This window comes from Sander vitreus, chromosome 17, assembly GCF_031162955.1.
Source record: "Sander vitreus isolate 19-12246 chromosome 17, sanVit1, whole genome shotgun sequence".
Classification (NCBI taxonomy): Eukaryota; Metazoa; Chordata; class Actinopteri; order Perciformes; family Percidae; genus Sander; species Sander vitreus.
In genome coordinates, this window is record NC_135871.1 from 11274357 (window position 1) to 11297395 (window position 23039).

Consider the following 23039-nt stretch of genomic DNA (forward strand, 5'->3'; position numbering starts at 1 on the left):
GTCATTTGACAAAAACATGATTCTCAGGCAAGTTCTAGAGTTACAAGGAGCGACTTTTTCCCTCTGTCTCTAAGGAGTTATGGACAATCATTTGCTATGGACATGAGAGATATTATATCCCTGAAAAGTGTAAGTCACTCTGAATCTAAAAATATGCGTATAATGTCTGCATGTTCAGATTCGAATGAGTTAAGATTCCGAGAGGGGGTGCGACTTTGACACAAATTGGATCAGCAAAAATTCAGGAGGAAACGGCCACTTTAAGTTGTCTTCATTTTCTTTTCTTTTATTATAAATTGCAAACAAATATTGATCAATTATGAACATTATTAGCGAAAGGTTTTTAATATGCATATGTACAAACAGGATGTAACAGGAAGAACATCATAAATACTCTTTCAACAAAACTGAGAAATGCCTGCAATGTCAGAAGCAACCACACTGTTAGAAAACGAGTAAAGAAATGAATTGTGTGGAAGCACATTTATGATCTGCCATCACTCTGTACAAAGATATACAAGCTCCTCTTCCCTCACTTTTCACACTCAAGTCCACTTCTTTGTTCCATGTTGTTGATTTGCCTTTCACATAAGCCTCAGTTCAACTACCAATCATACCAACAGCAATATCAGCACCATAGTCTTTGAGAGGAACTTTAACAATGTCCCTACTATCAAAAAAATCTCCTATTAGGAAGATTAAAATGCCCCAATTCTAAGAAGGTATATCCTCTTTACAGATAATTGTATAAAAAGCACCATATTATTAAGTTAATGAAGTAAGCTAAGCCATAAGAGGAAGTGCTAGTCATGCTTTAAATCGACATTTCTCTGCAAGAACCATATCCCAGTAAGGTAGCTTTATGTTTGGCACCACTTCCTAATAAGGAACCCTTTGTAAAGGTCCTGTGAGTTGTACTTGAGGGCTTTAACTTTAGGGTTGCCAGAAATCCCTTTGGCTCCTCCAGCATGGCGTGTGCTTTTACAAGCTGGGAGTTACAAATTCAATCCATCAAATGTGCAGTTAGTAAACTCTGAAAAGTTGATAATGAATGAATTTTGGTCCGAATGCTCTTTTCCAGAAGGACAGAGGTAAAACTACACATTGGAGAGGTTTGCAAGATGCACTAAAAAGCTAAATAAGCTTTAATGCCAGAGAAGGATCTACTGTAAGGCGATATTTCAACAACCCAGATGTTGTGATTTATGGAATCTAACTGATTAGGAAATGATGTATTAGCATTTATAAAACCCTTTGTTACAACTTATAAACACTTTATAAAGGGTGACTTATTAGTACCATAATTAAAGGATTAGGAATACTCTGTTCTCTTCATGGCACCAACAGAGAACAACTGGCACCACAGTATACATGAGATGTCAGTACGAGTACGTCACTGTGACATGAATGATCTGAATGCACCATCTGCATATTTGGGACCGAATGCTGATTCACTTTAAGATTCACTTTGAGATTTTGTTTTTTCCAAACCCACAATCCTCACCTAAATTCAAAACCCCTCCCTGTTCAAATATGGGGCGCTGCAGCCAATCCAGCGCGGCCATCTGGGCAACAGAGTGAGTACATTTACCATCAGTGTTCTGTTAAAACAGCCCAAGATCAAGATGTCCCTCTCTACACCTCCCCTCCACCCGTCCTGTCTTCAGTTTCTGGGCTGGGAGTTGAACTCCTGGCAGATGTTGTGGATGATCTTGGGTACAAATTTGTAGAGATTGTCAAACTCATCAACGAAGAAGGAGTGCTCCTTGTCTGGGTCCGTGGCAATGTACTCCAGCTCATCCTGGGCTGCCCAGGCAATGCCGATGGAGTAGGCGATCACACCTAGATCACAGGAAGGGACAGCAGATTACACACACAGACCTCACATGTGTTTGTCACATCAAACACAAACTGCAAGACACCTCACTGTGGACTGACACACACAGGAGGAAACTACTTTTTGTATAATGATATTGTTGATTCTGGTCTTTTTTCCTCCAAAAAGAACTTAAAAAAAATCTTAGATTAGGGATTATGCTTTTTTTATTTTATTCAATGAGTTTTGAAAATCTTTTATAACTGCAAGGAAATAATCACTGATTGACTTGACCGTATCTGCCTAAAATGTCTAAAATCTTGACCTCTAACCTTGGCGATGGACAGCCAGTGCAGGCGCCCTGACATCATCATAGGAGCGCCCATCTGTAATGACAATCATGATCTTGCGTTTGTTGGGTTTGGATTTGCTGAAAAGCTGCTCTGCGGCATAGGTGATGGCAGCACCAGTGCTGGTCCCGCCGCTCCAGTAGTTGATGCGTTTGATGGCATTCAACAGCTCGGCCTTGTTGTTGTACTGGCCGAAGCCAAACTCCAGCCTCTGCTCGTAGGTGTACTGCACAGCTCCGACCCGTGTGTCGGTGTCAGAAATCTCAAACTCCCGCGTGATGTTGGCCACAAACTGCAGCACCGTGCGGAAGTTGCCAGTTCCAACGCTGCTGGAGCCGTCGATGACGAAGGCGATGTCGTTGGCGTTGAGGCAGGTTTTGCTGCACACCAGGCGGTCTGTGTCACACACTCTCTTCACCAGGGGCTGCACGGCCTTCCTCAGAGCAAACCAGCTGGCCACGGGCAGGGAGAAGAAGCCGTTTGTCCGACACACAGCCTGTGGGATGAAGGATAGGGGTGTGAATCTTCACTGATGTCACGATTTGATTCAATTACGATTATCCTGTCAATGATTCGAATCGATTCGATATCACGATGCATCACGATGCGCCACCTCGCAGAATTGTCCAGGTTCGCATCGGGATGCATCGATGCAATGATTCATTTCAACACCCCTAATGAAGGACCCACTTTGTTTCAAACTGACACACCTCTGTGACAATACCCCCACCTTGTCAACAAAGTTGGTCTCAACCAGGTTTTGTTTCTCGTTGTCATCAGCGCCCTCGATGGTGACGAAGAATATGTTGATGCCAGACTCCCGAGCGAGCCGAGACGCCTCCTCCACCTTGTCTGTGGGCCAGCCGTCCACCAGTACCACGGCCACGTTAGGAGCTCCGCCTCGGTTTCCATTGACATCACTGAAGTAGTGCTTGTTGATGTAGGAGAGGGCCTTTCCTATTAGTGCACCAGGGGGCAGCAGGGAGACGGTTAAAATGATGCTACATCCACTTTCTATACAAGTCTGCGGTTGAAAGGCAGGAATGCATTCGAGAGAAGAACCAATCTGTTGTTCACAAAGTACAAATAAATCAGAATACACATAGACTGTAGAGTATGAAATGAAACAAAAAAGACGTACTTTTGAAAGTGCTCATTATGTACATTCAGTGGACAGAGATTGTTTTGGGGAGATGTATTTATTTCCTAACCAGTATGTGCGGAAGCAACCATCTAAAAAAATGCCTGTGTACATATATACACGTCTCTGAGCATTGCTTTAACTGTATATCATCACAAAAAGAGTGACATCCCATCATTTAATCTGCCATAGTCTTATTGGTGGTCTGAATGATGGCAGAACAGGAGAGCCTCTGTTGGGGACTATAGAGGCTTTTACAACCACTCACACTGTTGTATGATTAGAGAGCACTTCTGGGCGAACACAAACAACACTATTTGTACGTGAATGCAAAATTTAGCAAGTCATAAAGACACATGTGGCAGTGGATGCATGATGCTGACGCACCAACCAAAGCAGAAAAACAGCACTTGCCTTCTGAAAGCTGACCCCCATGGGCTGGTAAAACCAAAAGCTTTTTGGTCAGAGCAGAGGGAAAAACACGGCTTTCAGAAGCAGGACTATAATTTAGCTAACAGTGTCTCGCAGCAGATTTAGATTTAATTCTATCCTTGCATGTGAAAATGTGCCTGGCTAGTAAACCATGCGATAATTGCATCCCTTTCACTTTCACACTTTTGTGCGTAGGCATTTACAGTAGCTGGCAGCTAACAGCAGGTCACTCACCTACATTGGAGAGGCCTCCCTTCTGCGCAATCTTTTCTATGGCTGACTTCACCTCTCTGGAGTTGGAGTAAGACTTCAGACTGATCTCGGTCACAGGGTCATCCCTTCAGACAAAAAAACAAGCAATCCCATTATGTTTTCTTATCTAAAAATGGTACATAGTGAGTGACACAACAGGAACTGTGAGGTTACCCGTATTGGATGAGACCCATCATGGGTCCAGCCACACCCACGTTGATGGTCTGAGCCACCTCAGACAGGAAGTCTTTCTGGATCTTAAAGCGCCTCTTCCCAACGCTCCAGCTCCCATCCATCAAGAAGACCAGGTCCACCTTACAATCTGCAAAAACAGGACACACCACAGGGTTTCAGCACATTGAAAATGTTCGACTTTGACACCCTGCAACATTAGTAGAAGAAAAGTCAATGTGACAGACGTTAAAGGGCACCCTTTGGAGTTTTTTTGTGTGGCATTTTAGGCCTTTATTGAAGACATGAAAGGGGAGAGAGAGGGGGAATGACATGCAGCAGAGGGTCGCAGGTCAGAACCGAACCCGCGGCCACTGCATTGAGGACTGAGCCTCTGTATATGGGTGCACGCTCTACCAGATGAGCTACCCAGGCGCCCACCCTGTGGAGTTTTTGACCACTGGTAGCAAATTTCAAAAATTGTGTAAAAATGTATTATGAGGGGAAAAAAAACACTTGTTAAGCATCAGAGATACATATAATGTGTTTTGGTGAGAAACACTGAATGTAAACATAACTGTTTGTTCATGACAAAATGTTATCAGTACCTTTAATTCACGCTGCAGGTTTTGACACAGGGACACTGAAATGAATGCTCTGGCCCAGTTTTTACCAGGATTGTCAAAACTGTAGGCAATAATTTGTAATTTAAGAGATGCAATAATCAAACATAAGTGGCTTTAAAGAAGCATGAGGGACATACTTGGGTCTCCCTGTGACACAGGCTCAGGTGCTCTGGGTACAGGTTCCGGCTCCCTCATGTTGAAGCCTGAAAATCAAGATACAAACACGTCTTTTCAGCAAAGTTTTGAATTCTGCTGAAATCTGCTTTTTAAGGCTTTATACTATAAAGAAGACTTTTCATGCATTTCACTAATCATTGAAATCACGTGGCATTTAAAAGGGATGGTGGAAAGAAAATCATAATTGACTGTCATAACCTTATCAACCTGTAAGGCAATTTAACCATGTGTTGGAATTTATGTATTCCTAAATGTCCTACTCTCTCACTACAAAGCAAGACAAAAGGTCTATCAACCTGAAAGTTTGTTTGGTAAAAATATCCATTAAACATGGCACATTTGCAGCCATCCACTTTCCAGAGATCACGTCCCTAGTCAGTATTTGTTGTGGCAAAGATTATGCCAAACAGGAACTGATTTTATCCTCAAGCAACCATGCCATTTGACTTTGACTCCAAATCCCTTCAATTACAGGCTGAGCACAAACCCAGATGCTTTTCCTTGGATAGCCTTGGTTTTGTTTGTACAGTCCGAACTGATGACTTACTGGTAAAGTGACTGTTTTAGGGAGCAGAAAAGTAGTAGTGCAATAGTGCAAGCTATCTCACCTGATTCATAAAGGTTTGCATCTGGCTTCCAGGCATCCACTGGCTCCACTGCATAGATGATATCATACAAGCTCAGCATTAGCACATTTCTACCACAAAAAGCACTAATTAACAACACTCACCATGTTAGCTACACCCAAAGGATAATGTCTTTTGTCATGAAATGGAAAATATTGCATCTTTTTTTGTAAGCTCTACTCATAATAAGAAAACAGCAGCAGTTAGGGAAAACTCACAACTTACTGAATAGCAGAGCAAATGACGATGAAAAAGTAGGATTGCTTTATAGATGCTATATGATGTGCCCAATCTGTTTGTAGCCATGGTAACCACTGCTTACCTCTAGTATGGGTTGTATCCAATGGCACTTTACGGTTGCCATCTGAGTCAGTGGAGCGAGGCACTAAAATAAAGACATTTTCAGTGACGACAGACTGTGACACACATGAAACAAATGTAAACGCACCATGGTGTGACAGCCTGCTCCCATCCGCTCCATGTCATTTGGTTGGATGTGTGGTGGTATTTTTGTGGTGCACTCTGGAAATGGCTTGGCCACTCAGTTTTCCAAACCAGGCTCGGCTGTGTCATCAAACAGATGGAACCATGGCCTGTAATCTGGAAGTAAGGTTTTGTTGCATGCTCTTTTGTGTCTTGTCAATGGGCCATATTGTAAGTGGTTTGTATTTTCTAGTGTTAAGACTGTGACTAAAAACTAACCAAATGTAGTTCAGCATTTTGGGAAATACACTTATATTCTTGCCGGGAGTTAATGACAGTAACACCCATTTCAATTAAACAAACGAAAGAAATGAAACTAGTCCTGTGTCAGAAAATGAATTGGGAACATGAGAGTGTGGTCATTTCTGGGACGTTGTGTCACTGTGAGAAAACAGGTTTTACATCTGCAGAATCACAACCCATACATATGACAATATAAGACCTGAACCCCAAGGCCTGTTAGTTCCCAGTAAATAGAATAGAAAAACACTTACGGTACGGTCCAAAGTTATAAAACCAGCGCTCATACTCTGAGATATCAGGCCTTTGATCCCGAGCTAGAGGAGGATGTTGTGAAACCTGTTAGTATTCCCACAATGAATTTCAGAGGGAAAAGCACACATTTCCATGGTTGTGATTGGTCACATATTTTCCCCAACCAATCTCATACCAGTGAAAACAACACCTTTGTGCAGACATATCACTCACAGTGTCTCTCTCTCACATGCAAACACTATAAACCTGCCCTATGCTCGTCTCTTCCACACTTTCTCTCATATGGCAGGCAGATGGCATGTAACGACAATGTCCTGAGACATAGGTGTAGATTTTGTGTGTGTGTGTGTGGGGGGTGGGGGGGATTTGCAGTGGATTTGCTTGTGTCTACTTGTGCTACTTTGGGGGGGGTTAAAGAACACAACAGGAGTGTGAAAAATAAAGATGTGATTTTTTTTTGGCTTTAAACTTTGTAGCGTCTGGATTTAACAAGGTCTCGTTCTCTAACAGATTTGTTATTGAGATGTACATGATTCCTAAAAAAACATCCAGAAACATGATGATGTTTTGAATATGCAGAAAGTTTTGATGCAGAAATGGCCCAAAAATCAGCCAGAATTGAGGAAATATTGTGTGACGCACATTTCATGGGGTAGGAACCCCAGACATAATGTGCCCCCCCCCCCCAATGTTGAAACAAAACCTACGCCCTTGTCCTGAGAGACAATTTGCATGTACTTACAGATGGAGGCAATTAAACACATACATGGTCAGCAGATACCTCACTGTATCAGTCACACATAGGCATGCCATGTTTGCACATGCAACATCAATGGATACAAGGTGTAGTAACCTGCCGCTATGAAGGGGGGCAGTGCACACCAAACTGTCATGTTGTGCTGCCTTAGACTGACTTACCCGTAATCTCAGGTGTGTCCGTCTCACTCCAAGTGTATCCTGAGTCTGGAGCTGCATAACTAACGTCTGAATGTACAGCAGAGAAGGTGGAGGCATCAGCAACTACAAGGGTTACATTTAGGGTGCTTAATGACACACCCATCAGCCTCTGCTGCACTTTGTATTTAGTGCTAATTAGCTAATGTTAGCATAGTAAACTGAAAAAGATGGTGAACATGGTAAACATTCTACCTGCATGAATGTAGAGATGAATGTATTACAGGAAGAAGAATTGCTCTTAATACATCCACGTTGTAAAAGAAATGTTAGCATGCTGTCGTTAGCATTTAACTGGAAGCACCGCTGGGTTAAAGTACAGCTGTAGACTCTTTTATCTTATTTTGTTTTGACAGACATTAAAGTAGAGGTTAATACAATCAAAGTATCCCGCATTTAACACTTGACACCTTATTCTAATGGTGTGATGCAACGTGTGTTTGGGACCATAACTTGTCTTATTCAGTCATTTATTTGCAACATGACATGCTTCATTGCAAAACTGACTTCCAAAGTAGCTCCTCTACGGTTCACTTGTATTGATCACCATAGATTAGGCTGCGTGATGAGACAAACTTACAAAATTGTTTCTGACTACAAGTGAGAATTCTGATTCTAATATATTCATTAGGCTATTTAATAGGCATTGGATTAATGCATCCAAAAGCTTAGATTTAGCTTAATAATTGCACCCATACCAGTCTTACCTTTGTCAGTTTGAGCGATATACAAAATATTTACATTTGTATTAGAAAAAGCTTATGAATTGTTGAAGGAGGATGATCTATTTTGTATTTAGTACCTGCTGGTCGTCGAGCTCCAGGGAACCAATCAGGACGAGGAAAGGAGGGAGGTGCCCAATCCCTTCTGGGAAAAGCTGTGCAGGGGAAGATTAGAAAGCTGGGTTAAGCATCAAGGGGGAGCATACTTGTGACCTCCACTAAACCTGCCACGTTATTAGTGGGGTATGCACAAGATGTTCAGCCTCGAGTCAGACACTAATACAGTAGTCAGACAGACAGACAGACAGACAGACAGACAGACAGACAGATAGACAGACAGGGGCTAAGCGACTAGGGGTTGTTTTAGTGAAGTTCAGCCTAACTCTTTCAGGATAGACACACAGAGGAAGCCCAACTCTTTGTTTTCTACCTGCTGCTCGTCGATCACAATTTGTTCACAAAGACTCAACGTTTTTGACTTGTAACGTGGCAAAAACATCAGACACTTTAATTGGCCAGACTCTTGCATGGCTCGAGGTAAATTGAAATGTGATTGACCACTAGAAGCCTAAATAGCTGAGCAAAGCCATAACACTGCATTGTATCTGTCTACACTGACTAAGCCATGACAACACACTTCAGTTAACCCCTCCCTGAGGTGGATGGGTAGCTTACACAAACACACAGCCAGGTTCCCATCCAGTGGTAGCTAGTGCGTAGGGCCTTTGTTGACCAGGACGGGCTGGGAGAGCCCAGCCAGCGGACCAGTGAAGCGTGGGAGTATTATTCTAAAGTTGGTGTCAAACTAGGGACAGTGTAGATAGTAGGACACAGAGATTAGCCTAATCTGCTGCTGGTCAAAGGCCCAGCACTACACAGCAGACAGTGTGGTTATTTTTTCTGATGAAACAGGTGCTTTAAAAGGATTGAGTTTAACTCTCCTGATCATAGCCATTCCAGTGGTCACTGCGGCCAGAAGGTCAGAGCACCTTTGGTTGTAGCTCAGTCTACAATATGTTTGCAGGAGCGTTGGTTATGTATGTAATTTCTCTGAAAGTCATAAAGCAAATTTGATTGCATTTCAACACCAACGAAAAGAATTTTAACATGTTTTACAGGTTTTTCATGAACCTTTGTGGTCATATTTCATTGCAAATTCAAGGCTAAACTGCATCGGAACATTTCCAGAAAGCTGAGCAATAATTTTCAAACATCTGTTTGGGGCAACAGGATGGCAAAGTGTCAGGGGAGAAAACCCTTCAACTCATAAACTCCAAAGTCAGCAAGCATCCACCTTGCTGGAGTGTCCGTGAGAAAGACACTGAATCCGTGGCGGCTCCAGAGGCGCTGCTGTGTAGCTGATCCTCACCTCTGACCTCTGACCTCAAGCCTAAAGAATTCCCCTAAGGGTTCAATTAAGTATCACTCTATTAGCCACAAGCTACTGATCTGAATAACTGTTCTCTGCACTGATCAGAAACTTTACACACTCTCAGCAGAAACATCAGATAAATGATGCACTAGCTTAAAACAGCTCAGCTGAGATAGCATTTTTAGACATATCATACAATCAACCATCATTTAAATGGATATAACTCTGTCTAATTTTAGGGATCTATGGTTTTGCATTCCACAGAAGCAAAAACAAAAGCACATTCTCCAGCAACCCAAACCTATCCTGGTTTAAATGGTGAGAGCTTTCTATTCTTGACAGGCTGGAGAGTGGACCCAGATCCTGCAGCGCTGTGGATCAGGTCATATGTCTCTCTGGGAGCAGCACCGGGCCACTTGGTGCTGCTGCTTTCATCTCTATCTCCCTCTCTGCAAGCATTTACAAGAGAGGGGAAGAGGCCAGAACAGATGGAATCTGTCACAAGATTTTATTACAGTACTGACAGAGCGCGTTTCTCATCGTGGTCTTATCTACAAGAGAGAGTTGAGAGTTTGCTGCTGTCTAAACAGGTGGTAAACATTAGGGTAAACATTAGTAAACATTAGTGCTGCTTTATAAAACATTTCAACCAACTGCCGACTTCTCTACGTCAGTGATTGCGTCTGCTAGTGCAGTTTCAGGGTCTGGAGATACTTACCGGGGTTTGACTGGCTCATGGTTGGAGTCCGCTCGGGCGGAGCCGGCTGAACCCTGTTAAAAGCTGTTTGTTGCAATGAGAAACAGGCAGATAGAAATAAGAGAGGAAAAGGAGGGAGAAGGGGGACAGAAGTGAGCTTCAGTTTGGGGGCTCCATCCACAAATGCAGCCCAGCTGTTTTGCTTTGAGTGAACTTGAAGGCATTTTCTCCGCAGCATGATATCAAAAACAAAGGGATATATGCTGGGCGTATTTACATGCCTTAACTCGGCCTTATTTGCCTCTTTTCATCTCGTGAAATGAAAACATGAATAAGAGGATGTGCCTGATGACAGAGAACAGTGACTATCGTGAAAGGAATGTTAGCTGAGCTGCTTGATGGAAGGAGTTAGTGGTGACCCTGGGGTGAAGATCACAGAGGCTTATGGGTGTGGATACGAGGGTCAGACTTACAGAGGTCTACGTCTCCTGGATTCTTGTTCCACCAAAGACATCTGTCCCCTGTGCTGCCCCTGGCCCACATTCCCTGTCAGTCCCACCATGTCTACCTATTTGTTATTCTGAATATGTGTGTGTGTGTGTGTGTGTGTGTGTGTGTGTGTGTGTGTGTGTGTGTGTGTGTGTGTGTGTGTGTGTGTTAGTGATGAGGCTTACTTGGACCAACTGGAGAGGATGGCTGTCTCCTGATGGTTGCCTCTGGTCTGCGCAGACCTGGGACCAAGATTGAAAGACAAACGTATATTGAGACAACATGAAAATAACACTCTGTTATTATATATATATTATATATATATAACACTTTTTTTTATCTGCACAAAACATTGGGTTACAAATTGACCTGGAAAGACAACAGAACAGAAGTTGGGCTTCTCCAGAACAATCTGGTCTGGTTGTGTGTTAGAAAACGTCTTTTGAAGCAGCTGTGCACATACAGCCATGCAGAGTTCACGTATATCAGTACAAAAGAAAGATAGAGCAAAGATCAAATGTTGAGGCAATCTCTGGTTAAGGTAGAAAACAAAAATGACACATCAGGAAGATTAAAGCTTGGTTTACCTGCACTGGCACGTTGTGGGAATCTATTCGGAAAGGCACTTCCTCTGAGTACTTTGAAGAAATGCCAGGGTTTAGTTAAATTGTTATATGTGGTGTAAAGGACTTCTCAAGAGCTGTAGAATCAGTGAGAGTATAGACATACCTTGGCTGGGACTCTTTCCTTGACCATTCTGTGACTGTCCTATCCCAGTGTTGAGAATAACAGTGTGGGCAAATTTAGACAAAATGTTTTTTTCATGTAAATTAGATGCAAATGTAGCAAATACAACACAGTTTTGGATTTAGTATGAACCAATAACCCGGGTCATGGCCTTACTGTTTTAAGTTTTTGGCTTAAAACAAGTGAACTGAACAGCTTTCCATTATTAAATACCCTTGTGCCATTCATAATGACAAACTTGCTTTGAAAGCAGGACAACTGATACCTTTAATACAGAATACATGATTAATCCTGATGCACACTATTCCCAGAGGACTGACGTAATGCCAACACCACATGCTTGATGTAAACACGTATTCCTGCATACATCCCAGTCTAAAGCAACACCCTTTCATGCCACCAAAAAAAACCCAAAAAACAGTGTTGACCCCTCTTTCCTTTGCTTTGCTTCACTTACTTGAACTTGCGGCTGCCACAGAGGCAAGGTATGGGTGACTGCTGCCTAGATAAAAGAAAGACAAATGGGGTGCCAGTATGGAGAGGAGAGAGATAATGTTACAGAAAATGAAGGAGAAAGAGACGGGTGGGAGGTTGTCTGGCAGAGAGCCCATCTCATTTACACACATACCTTAAGATATTGCTGTATTGTCTACTCACTGTTGCTGCATTTCTATCCAAAAACAGTGCAGATGACTCACAGTGATTACCGTCTGATAATGTTTTCATTTGATAAGAGTGATGAAAGGTCTGGTGATCAAGTGTATGGTAAAGTCAGTCAAGCAGCTGAGCAGCATCGTGCTAACTTCATCACAGACCAGCTGTAATTTGTCATAATTGCAGTTGTGACTTGAAATTACAAGCTGCAATCATTCGTCTTCATCACTCAGTTTCACACAAATGAAAGCTTGTTCCGGCAAACACGCATTTCTAGTTACAAGCTGCTAAAGTTAGTAAGATGTCCGCTAGGCGACACACTTGCTGCAGTGGATCTTCTGTGTGGATTGGTATTACTGGATCATTAACAGCATCCTGCATCCAAGTAAATACGCAATCCTGCACATAACATACATGGATCCATTGATTTAGAAGAAAGAATTAGCTTTTTGTACATTTGTACGTTTAGATGCAGAAATTATGTGGGTGGTTGTTTAAATCACCTGCATCCCTGACTTTATGCACAGCAGCTCGTGGCTTGGTAGTAGTCGGTGGTGGTGGAGGTGTAGTGGTGGTGGTTGTGGTGGTAACCAGTGTGGTGGTGGTGGGTTCAGGTGTTGTAGTTGTGGTGGGTTCAGGTGTTGTTGTCGTAGGCAGCGCTGTGGTGACCGCAGAGGGTTTGGCCTCCTTTTGACCTGAAAGGAGACGATAAATTAAGGCGGTCTTGTATAAGACGAATGGATGGGGAGGAAGAGCGTCTACAGTAACTGCTGTGTTGTTAAGCATTCTTGACATTCTTCACCAGACTGCAGCACTCTGACTCCTCATTCAACCTGAGCGAAGTTCAACATGCCATACTCAAGTGCAGGGACGTCTCTGTAGTAACTTTGTCCCCAGAACACACTTATCTGGTGATTTGTAAACCGAAAGACGTCAAGATGTCTGGGTTAAAACTGGGCAAACATTGCTTGGAAAGTAAAACTTTTTAGATGTCCACCTTTCAATTAACCTTTGTTTCAGCAGCTTTTCAATAGCTAGATTTTAATGTGAAAATGTCCTAACTATAAGATAATAGTGAATGAAAAATGCTGTGGAAATAACGATTATATGTTGTCTAGACATCTAAAAAACTTTAATGTTTTGACCAAATTTCTCTAAGTTTAAACCAACATGTCTACACTGTTTTTTGAATTACAAATCACCAAATCAATGCTTACTGGGTCCTAATTAGATGTCCTATCATTGTGAAACACCAGGGATCTGTCAATCCACTCAATGACAAACTGATTTTAAAGCACCAAAATTCATATTCACATAAAAGATGCACGATGCTTGTGTATAAAATAACGCTCCTCTCACTTGTTTTCACGTAGGTTGGTCTTGAGGGGACGTAGTCCAGAGTAGATGGGTAGATTACTCCTTTCTTGGGCTTCCCCACTGAAACAAAATAAAACCATCTGGTTGGAGGGCCAACTCTAAAGAACTGTGTTTAACATTGTTAATTTCATCATTAATACCTGAGACAACGAACGACTCCCTCCACTTAGGTAGAGACAGAGAGCGCACTCCATTGGCATTACTGCCTTTGTAGATGTTCTGCCCGGCCATCTTCCTCACTATCACCTTCCCTCCTGTGTTGGTGATGACGCCACTGTGGATACAGAATGTGTTATCAGATATTACTGATAAAAGACTATTTTGACTGCCATAAAGATGTCTCACATTCATCACAACTACTGTTAACCTGTGTATGGCTGCGTTGCAGATGCTGGAGATGGAGGCGAACACGCCTGTCCCATAGACTTGCTGCTTTGTCTCCTTACATTGTGAGGGACATTTGACTATGAACTCTGGGAGATTGATCTTTCCTGCTCTGACATCACACTCTATGGCTGGAACAACTGTGGAGGGAAGAACAAGAAGAAGAAGTAGAGCAAGGTGGTTGAAGACAGGACATTAGACAGTTAGATGTTGAAGTTACGTATTACCACTGTTTCGACAGCAGTGCAATTAGAGCTTAAACAATTAGTCAATTAATACATTAGTCAGTTTATATAAATAATATCTGCAACTATTTTGATAAACAAATAATTGTTTCAGTTATTTTGCAAATAACTAACTTTTTGCATAGGTTCAGCTTTTCTTTTTATTATGGAATAGTTTACTGAATCACTTTAAGTTTTGGAGAGTTGGTCGGATAAAACAAGCAATTTGATGACATTACTTTGGAAATCATGGTGGGCATTTTTCACATTTACTGGCATTTTATGGGCCAAATGATGTATTGGTTGATCAAGAAAATAATCATCACAAAAAAACAATCGATAACTAGAACTGCAAGCAGTTATGAGGGGGCCCAAGCCTCCGATGCCAGTCGCCCCCGATGACCCAGGGAGCTGCGCCAATGCAGGACCTAAAGCATTACGTGGGGGGACAAACATTGGTGAATATCGAGAGGTTTGAGCCACAAGGTCTGCGGTACTCTGCCATTGCAAATGTAGTGGTTAACAGTTCATCTCCATGCATATACAGACTACCTTTAAGAATGCTCTACAATAAACAAACTTCTTAACCCCCTGACCACAGGGGACAGCAGAGAGAAATGAGAGAGTGGCTGAGAGGGTGGAGGAAGGGGAGGCAGGTGTGGTGGTTGAAGGAGCAGGGGAGGTGGGAAGGTTGTTGTAAATGGTGTCATTGGCGCCGATTTATGTTTTAGTCCGTGGGTGCTCACAGGCCTCGCCCTTTAAAATAGGAAAAAGTAGTCAAAAATTGTTTGCATTTCAGAACCTTAGGAATGGACAGCGTCCGATGCGAACACACGCCTATTAACTTGACAATTTAGCCATAAAGTAGGCTTTCAATGCGAGCAGCTTTGTGGGAAATTAAGAATCAATGACACTAACATAACCAATAACACTATGACAGACGCTCCACTTAGCACCAACTGCAATGTTAAATTGCACGGTACGGCGCCTATGAATGGTGTTGATTTTGGATGGAAAACATCAGGTGGGTTAAGAAGATTGTTTATTGTAAAAAACCAGGGGAGCATGCAAAAGCAAAAACCAAAACGTAACGGTAGGAGGCAAACCTCAGTAAATATTGAGAAGTGTGAGCTGCAAGGTCTGTGGTATTTATACATGTGTAATTTTTGGTAGGTGTGGTCCAGGGCCCATTGTCCATCTACCCTGTAAATTTAAAGTTGTTCACGTTAGTGTAAGTAGTAAATTTAGACGTGGGTCCCATAGGCCACGCCCACTTTGACCACCTCTCACTCTAGGGTTGGCCTCAGGACTGTTCCTAGATGGTACCCATCAAATTTTGTAAAAATCAGATGAGCGGTTCATGAGATATAAACCTTTTGTACTTGTAGCGCCCCCTAGTGGCCAATGTTTGTAATACGCATGGGTGACCTTCAGAGGGTCATAGTAAACAAGAATCTAAAGTTTGGCATTGATGGCATTTATTTTGGCCGAGATATGGCAAAGTTGGTGTTTTCATAGTTAGCTACACAAATTTGTTTGTGCGTAATATGCAAAATTTTTATCCTATCAAAATTATTTTTATTAACTTTTTGTCAGGCCCATCTGGAAATGCTACCTGCAAAATTTCGTGCCAATCGGTCGCACGGTCTAGGAGGAGTAGGACTTAAAAAGTAGGTTTTTGATAAATCGCGATTTTTCACGCATAAAAGTTTAGGCGGAAATGGGCGTGGCCTATATCACGTGATTCAGGTGGATCCAGGGAACACGTGGATGTATGGTTTTTCACTGTCCGGTGTACGGTGTGGGAGTTATAGGGCCAAACACATTTTTTTTCTGCTATAGCGCCACCTAGTGGTGGAAGTGGGTGAATTGTTGTGCCTGAGGTCTTTGTGGAGTTTCGGATCAGTCCTGAAAATGGCAACCCCCCACCATGTACGGTTTAGGCTGTAGTCTGAGTTTTAGGCGGAGAAGAATAATGATGATGAATAATCCTTAGAAAAACAATAGGGTTCCACAGCCCTGCTGTGCGAACGGCGTAGCTCTTGCTACCGCAGGTTCTTCCAGACTCGGGCTTGGACCCCTAATGACAACAATTGTTAGTTATAGCCCGAATTCCAATGACTACATTTCAGTATGTATCAAATCAATGCCAACTGGGATTTATTCAGAAAGTGCGTCATAAGATCTATTTGTTATGTTTTCCAGCCAAATAAAGATTGGAAGTTTTTGAAGTGACTTTTTGAATAAGTGAATTAAAAGAGACTGCAGTGGAGACAATAACACTGGGGCTAACAGAGATTACAGGCTTGCTTGTTGATGATGTCTACCTAGCTTTGGTTTCTTGTTCTTTGATCCGTCAGGCCTGGCCCAGCAAGCACAGGAGAGGAGGAGCGCTGTGTGTGAGACAGAGGGAGTTTCACATAATAGCAGACAAAGTAACATAATCATCGGTGTGTTTACTGTACACACAAGACCTATACAGAGGATGCTGCTGTTTGATGAATGTACAGAAAACTGAGTCTGAAGGAATATTTTGGAAATATGAAACATTGTTGTGGAGGATAATATATTTAAAGCCTGCAGAGAGACAGACAGGTTGCTCACCGAGGCAGATGGCAGTGAGTGATGCTCTGCTCATGATGGGTGGTGTGCTGCTTCAGCAGGTCAGCCAGATGTCCTTGTCTAACCTCCCAACCTTAGAGAGAAGAGAAGCAGCAGAATGTATCCTCTGAAACTCATTTCCTGCTTCCTGCCTGCTTACTCACTGAAAGTAATTTTGGACACTTTTTTTGAGTGTCAGCTAGAAACAAGACAGAGTAAACTTGTGCCACTGGGATACACTTTCCAGAGATGTTTGGATAAATAGCAGACAGACTGTGCACTGTAACTATACACAGAGCTGAATGACCCATCCAGCGTCTGTAAGGCCAAATGTGGCCAATTAAACATTCATCGTAACTCACATTGTCTCGCCTACTTCTAATATCAGTCAGATCAAATACCGATTGTATTTTGGCGTAGTTCAATGTGTCTTGTTCCAATTATTTGGTTTACAAAAGGCTGAAAGTATTTGCCAATCAGAAGCTCCACAGCAAACATCTGGGCTGAGACAAAACAGTATGTAAGAGCCCTCCCTCTATCTGTGGAGTCAGACTCAATTAAAGAGCACACTGACACAATTTAATGTATAAGGAATGGGGAACTGTGTTCAATCAGATGGCCTTTTTGTTTAACACCGACAACCACAACAAGATGGATCCCAGTTTGAAATACAGTCTGTTTACAGTACACAGAACATTTATTTCTGTGTCTGTAATTCTGATTCAAAAGATTTACCCATGTAAAGACACACATTAAAGTGGAAGCCTGTGATAACAAGAACAGAAGTGGGTTGCCAAGACCTCATTCCAGACACTGCAGGTCTGTTTTAGTAATGATAGTGTAGTCCTCAACAGCAAAGTCTGAACGAAGACAGACAGCCAGAGAAAGTCTTACACTGGCTGGAAGGTGAACTAAATATGAGAGCTACCCCTGTTGAGGCGGTGGGATGGAGCTCCTTAGCCGGGAGGTGATGACTGAGGCCTCCCTGTTAAAAGGGGACTGCTGTACCTCCCTCCAGGGTAGTGTCATGTCTGTCACTGCCACTACACACCAGCAGGTTCAATCTGATCAAGTGAGAACATGTGATACAGCGACCTCTGAGGCATGGTCAGATGCAGTTCAGACTGTGCATGTTAGCAATATGAAGCAGTACTATTGAAAATATCTTATTCGATCTGTGTAGAATATCACCCAGGATATTGGATCCCAGGAGGATAAATTTATGTGAGGAGAGTCTCTACCTTAAAACAACTAGTGAGGTGCCTTTGAGCAAGGCCTTTAACCTCCAACTGCTCCAGTGAGTGTGAATAACTGTGTAAGTGTGAATAGGGCAAAACATAAATAAAGGTTTAACAAACGAAATGGCAATAAGTCATAGGCTTTATTGGGGTTTTATCATAGAATGTATAAAATATGGATGTAGTCACCATCTTGGCAGTGCCTGACATCAGATAATCCAAAAATGGGCAAATAGGTGGAGCGTGGATGGAGCTGAGGCTACAGTCTACGCTCGCCTCCTGTGATGGCAGCACCCTGTCACTCAAAGCAGAACTTTAAGCCTGAATATTACAAAACAGGTAAGTTATAATTGTCTTAGAGGGGGAACTTAGCTATAGGGAGACCAAAACCATTTTTGTACCAGGCTGGAAACATGTTTAATTCTGCTGTAAAGTTAAGCATTTTAACATGGGCGATTGATTCCCTTTTGGAGCCAGCCTCAAGTGGCAATTCAATGAACTGCAGTTTTTGGCACTCCACATTGGCTTCATTTGACAGCACCAGGCTGTTGCTTGGTTTTTATCCACGATAATTGTAACTGGAGTGCAGAGGTATACATACATTACCTATATTTTATTGATCACATTAAGTGACGTATATAAGTTGTTTTTACACTTTGGTTTGTGTCCTGATTTAAAAAAAATCTAAACTGTATTAACCATTGGCTTTTATAACATTTGGACACAGCCAGCCTTACTGGTTTGGCCCTGATTCTAGTCTTCATGCTAAACTAAGCTAAACTAAGCTGCTAGCTGTAGCTTAGCTTGATTTTAATCTTTTCATCTAACTCTCTGCAAGTACGTGAATAGATGCATTCAACAAAATATTGAACCATCCCTTTTAAATTCAAGAATTAATCACCAACTGTCTCCTAAACAATAGCATCCTGTGCTGGATCTTTATCAGATTGGTATAAAGCATCACAGTCCTGTCAGGCTCCTAAACATGAGTGTGCAGTATAATGAAATGTTACCTCGATCAGCCATTTCCATGCACAGGTCTCTATTGCAGCTTCTACATAACGTGTGCATAAGGTGCTTGCTGTGTACTGAAGTGCATGATTTCTCATCTAATGATGGTATTTTTGAGTCAATGAACACCGCAAACATAACACATCATGTTAAGATAAAATGAATATAACTGCAGTTGGCAGTGATAGGACTTTCCATAATGCAGCTCTACATTTTTATCTGACATTCATGAGCACTGACATGATATTTCCACAGTGTTGTGCTTTGACAGGCAGATGGCTCACTGCTGCACAGTCAGGACTACAATTTGTCCTCGCGGGGGAAGAAAGCTGAGGCTGAGAACAAGCTTGGACAGATATGTACAGTACAGGAGACAGACCTGCAGCATATGTGAGGTGAGTCAGCACACTTCACTGGATAATGAAAACTACAAAACTGATCTGTCATACACCTGCGAGGACATCTGAAATGTGAACCCCAAGTTCTACGACATTGAGCTACTTCTAGCACACAAACACTCCAAAAGAAGCCTTTGTTCAGTGACTCCTCTAAGAGAGGCATGACATCATTGTTGGACACAATGAAATGTGCAAAGAAATGACAATAATTTCAGACCTCTTAATTTGTGTTCTCAGCGTGAGCCTCTAAATGCCTCCTTCTCCAAGCAGTGAAATGTGGGGCAAATGATATCCTTTGACAAACACTGTAGGGAGTTTCCTGTACACTAGATAATAGATCCTGAGGAGACTTACGCGCACACGCACACACACACACACACACACACACACACACACACACACACACACACACACACACACACACACACACACACACACACACTTTCACCCACATTCAACTAAAGGATAAAATAAACAAACATAGACCAAGATCTGGGATAACTTTTCACATGCTCAGATAGCGTTGGAGACGGCCACTGTATGTGAGGGCATTCAGATTCCACCACCATACATCACAATCAGGGTAGGTTTCATTCTGTAAGTGTTTTATATCCTGCATAAACCTGTGCTAAACTTTAGATAAGGCATGAGCTGCTTTACCTGGCCTCTGCATTGCCAGAATGCTTTATTTTTCCCCATGTTGAGCATATTCTGCATCTCATTTCTACTGGGTGGGGACACAAATCAAACAAACTGTTGATAACTATGAGAAAGGATTTTCACAGCCACTGCAAAAGATGAAAGGTTCTGTGCAGTAGGGGGCTCAGTCACTTTCAAACCCAGCAGCTCAGACAGTCACATAGTTTGAGGAATTAAAGCACAATTCAATTTGGATAACATTCTTACTACAATGTGGAGTACATGCACAAAACAACCTTAACTGGGATTACAAGGCCCAGCAGATTTGTGCAAAGACTGTTGGTCTATTGTTGCAGTGAAATGAACATTTTCAGCTCCTGCAGGCAAATAATAATGCAGGATGAAAATCACACCTTGCAGGAGTGTACCAGGTAGGCTATCAGTGGCTATAATGCAAACAGGATGTACAGTAGCTACCTGTGCCTATTCCAAATACCAGCACACAATGTGTACTCAAAGTATGGGCAGACCACACACCTGTGATTGGTGCACCACAGTCTTAGTTGTTGATAAGCACTGATGATAATGCATTGAAAGTGTCATTATCTCCAGCTTTTCCATCAGTTATGATGGTCTTTAGGGCTTTGCAGCTTCATCTATTTTAATCTTCCTCTATTTCAGCAGCACCCACATTCCTTGGCTGGGGTGGCCAGTGTAAATGCAACAAGTGTAAGCACCAAATGGGGACTGATGCTTTTTTGAGTGCTGTGACCTGCCTAGAACTTAGTTTCAGTGTTCCTAAGTGATGGCATGCCTGCAGTGAGACAGTATTTACAGACACCCAGTGCCAGGGACTGTTAAATCCCAGCATTCACAGGTGTCAAAAAAGTACTGTAAACATGGTAGATGTGCCAAGTGCTGTAGCAACAAGCCAACTAAACAACCATAGAAGAGATCAGACACACAGGAAAGCCAACATGTCTATACAAGGTCATTTCTGTAGCCTTTTGGTCTGTTGCTGCTGCTGCTGGGACAGTATTTGTTTTTCAAGCACAGAACAGGCTGAATTACTTTAATTCTTGGCACCAGCTTAAGTGCAAGCCAGAGCCTGTCATCTGCTGCTGGATATAATGTATAGAGACCACCTGTGCTTAATCAGGCGCATTCAAACCATACAGAAATGTCAGAAAGAATACACAAAGAAATGTCAAACATAATGTGCAAGAAATAAAAATAAAAGCTGAAAAATGTCCGGTTTGCTTAATATTTCACAAAATGAGTCATTTCAAAATAAAGGCTTGGGCTAGCTGGACAGAAATATAAATAAATAAAAGACGTATCATTTCCCACAGATCAGTTTTATAATCAGCACTGAGAGTGAATGATCATGACATGGCTGAATTTATTCAGCTAAAGACCTCACTTTAAGAAAAAGCAAGGGGAGATTTACTTAAAAAAGAGCGAAAGACTAAGAAACATTTACAAAATAAAACAAACACTGAATTTAAGCAGATTTACGCTTATTTGGGTCGCCTGTCAAATCTCACAAGCTCGGCTGAAATGAATCAGAGTCATATATTGCAAAATACATTATTAATAAAAACAAAAACTCTAAAACCTTGTGTAGTGTTGGTTAAAATTCCTTACAGAGCTGATTACGCAAGGTTTTTCGCTTGGACGCAATCAATTACGCGCAATTACGCACCATTTAAAAATGTTTTCACGCAGCAGCAAACACAAAATCCCCAGTTCATATGTGGAGCTGAATTGTAGCTCTCTGTTCAAAATCCTCATCTCCGTAGAGCAATGAAGGTAAACTTACCTGAGAAGGTAAAATAGTTCTACAGGAGTTAAAACAAAAGTAATTCCTTGCGCAGTCTTCCCCCCCGAGTCCTTACTCTTTCATTGAAAAACTATTTTGGACCAGCGGGCGTGTGTGCAAGCTCTGAACTGTTCCACCTGGACTTTTACTCCTGCATGATCGGAGCGCTCATTAAAAGTGGAGGACGGGACGGGGCCAGAGTTTCCCCTCTTTGCCCGTCCCACTTCAGGCACCCAGCTCTCTTCACCCAGGCAGGAGAAGATCAGTAACCCGGGGCCATCACGAGAGGATGCACAGACCTGGCACTAGCATAACAGTGCGTGCAAGCATCCTTTTGTTTGTTTGACATGGGGTTTTTTTTAGGACAGAAGCAGCCAACACATATAGTATATTCATAGTTTTAGCACGCCCAAGGAATGGATATGCTTTATATTGGCACTTTAAGGTACATATTTTCTGTTATGTAAGGGAGGAAAACCCAGCTATGATTCTGGTTATGTGTTCTGCAACTCACTCACCCCATCATCTGACTGAGACATAAATCAACTAAGAGCAGTGTGTCAACTCTCACCAGAGTAATCACCCCTCCTCCACTAAATAAACCAATCAACACCTGGTTGAGAAACAGACACTTTAAGTCACATCCACTGTCACTTTGGGGTTTGTGGCTTTTGTCTGCTGCTGTGGTCTACAGAACATGTGCACTGCAACAGCCCCCCCCCCAACACACAGTCATATGTCAACCTCAACTACTCTAACAGGGAGAGCCTGTTAATTTATGCTGATTGGCACACACGCTGCTGCTATTATGCACTATATGGGTGGTTAAGCTGAAGCTGATTGCCATTTTGATTTAAAGGTCTTAAGGGCTGCTGTAAAAGAGCTCATTGTGCATGTTATTATGGTATTTGCACAAACGCAGAATCCACCTTGGGAACTTTTTCACAACATTAAACCTTCATGGCTCAAGTAGATAATTGCCCATTGATGTTGCTAGAAAGGTTTTGTTTCAGGGTTGCTAATTTCTCTTTCAGCAGTGCCAAGTTTGAAAGCTTTTCAGTAGAAAAAAGGTTGTCCTAAATCACCACACCCATGGAACAGTGGAAGAGGTTTTAAAGTTTTCCGGTAAAAATAGAGCCAT

The 23039-nt window shown here is 42.3% G+C and overlaps 1 protein-coding gene across 8 annotated transcripts; it reads right to left on the bottom strand.

The window, feature by feature from the left end:
• Window positions 1-259: 259 nt before the first annotated feature.
• On the bottom strand, window positions 260-22176 carry vit (vitrin). Of its 8 annotated transcripts, none has more exons than XM_078273895.1 (23): window positions 21899-22176; window positions 16794-16884; window positions 16517-16582; window positions 13949-14105; window positions 13722-13855; window positions 13564-13641; window positions 12708-12899; window positions 12008-12052; window positions 11533-11571; window positions 11391-11441; window positions 10989-11045; window positions 10336-10398; window positions 8326-8400; window positions 7488-7589; window positions 6569-6631; window positions 5914-5976; window positions 5574-5621; window positions 4926-4991; window positions 4166-4313; window positions 3974-4077; window positions 2897-3123; window positions 2149-2662; window positions 260-1842 (listed from the first exon to the last, which is right to left on the bottom strand). In XM_078273895.1, the coding sequence occupies exons 2-23, from the start codon at window positions 16825-16827 to the stop codon at window positions 1664-1666; spliced, it is 2505 nt and encodes an 834-aa protein (XP_078130021.1). In that variant the 5' UTR covers window positions 16828-16884; window positions 21899-22176; the 3' UTR covers window positions 260-1663. The 8 variants fall into 8 exon arrangements, with proteins under 8 accessions (XP_078130021.1, XP_078130023.1, XP_078130024.1 ...); XM_078273897.1 differs by having other exon boundaries at window positions 7488-7553; window positions 21899-22175; XM_078273898.1 differs by lacking the exon at window positions 6569-6631.
• Between the last annotated feature and the right edge of the window lie 863 nt (window positions 22177-23039).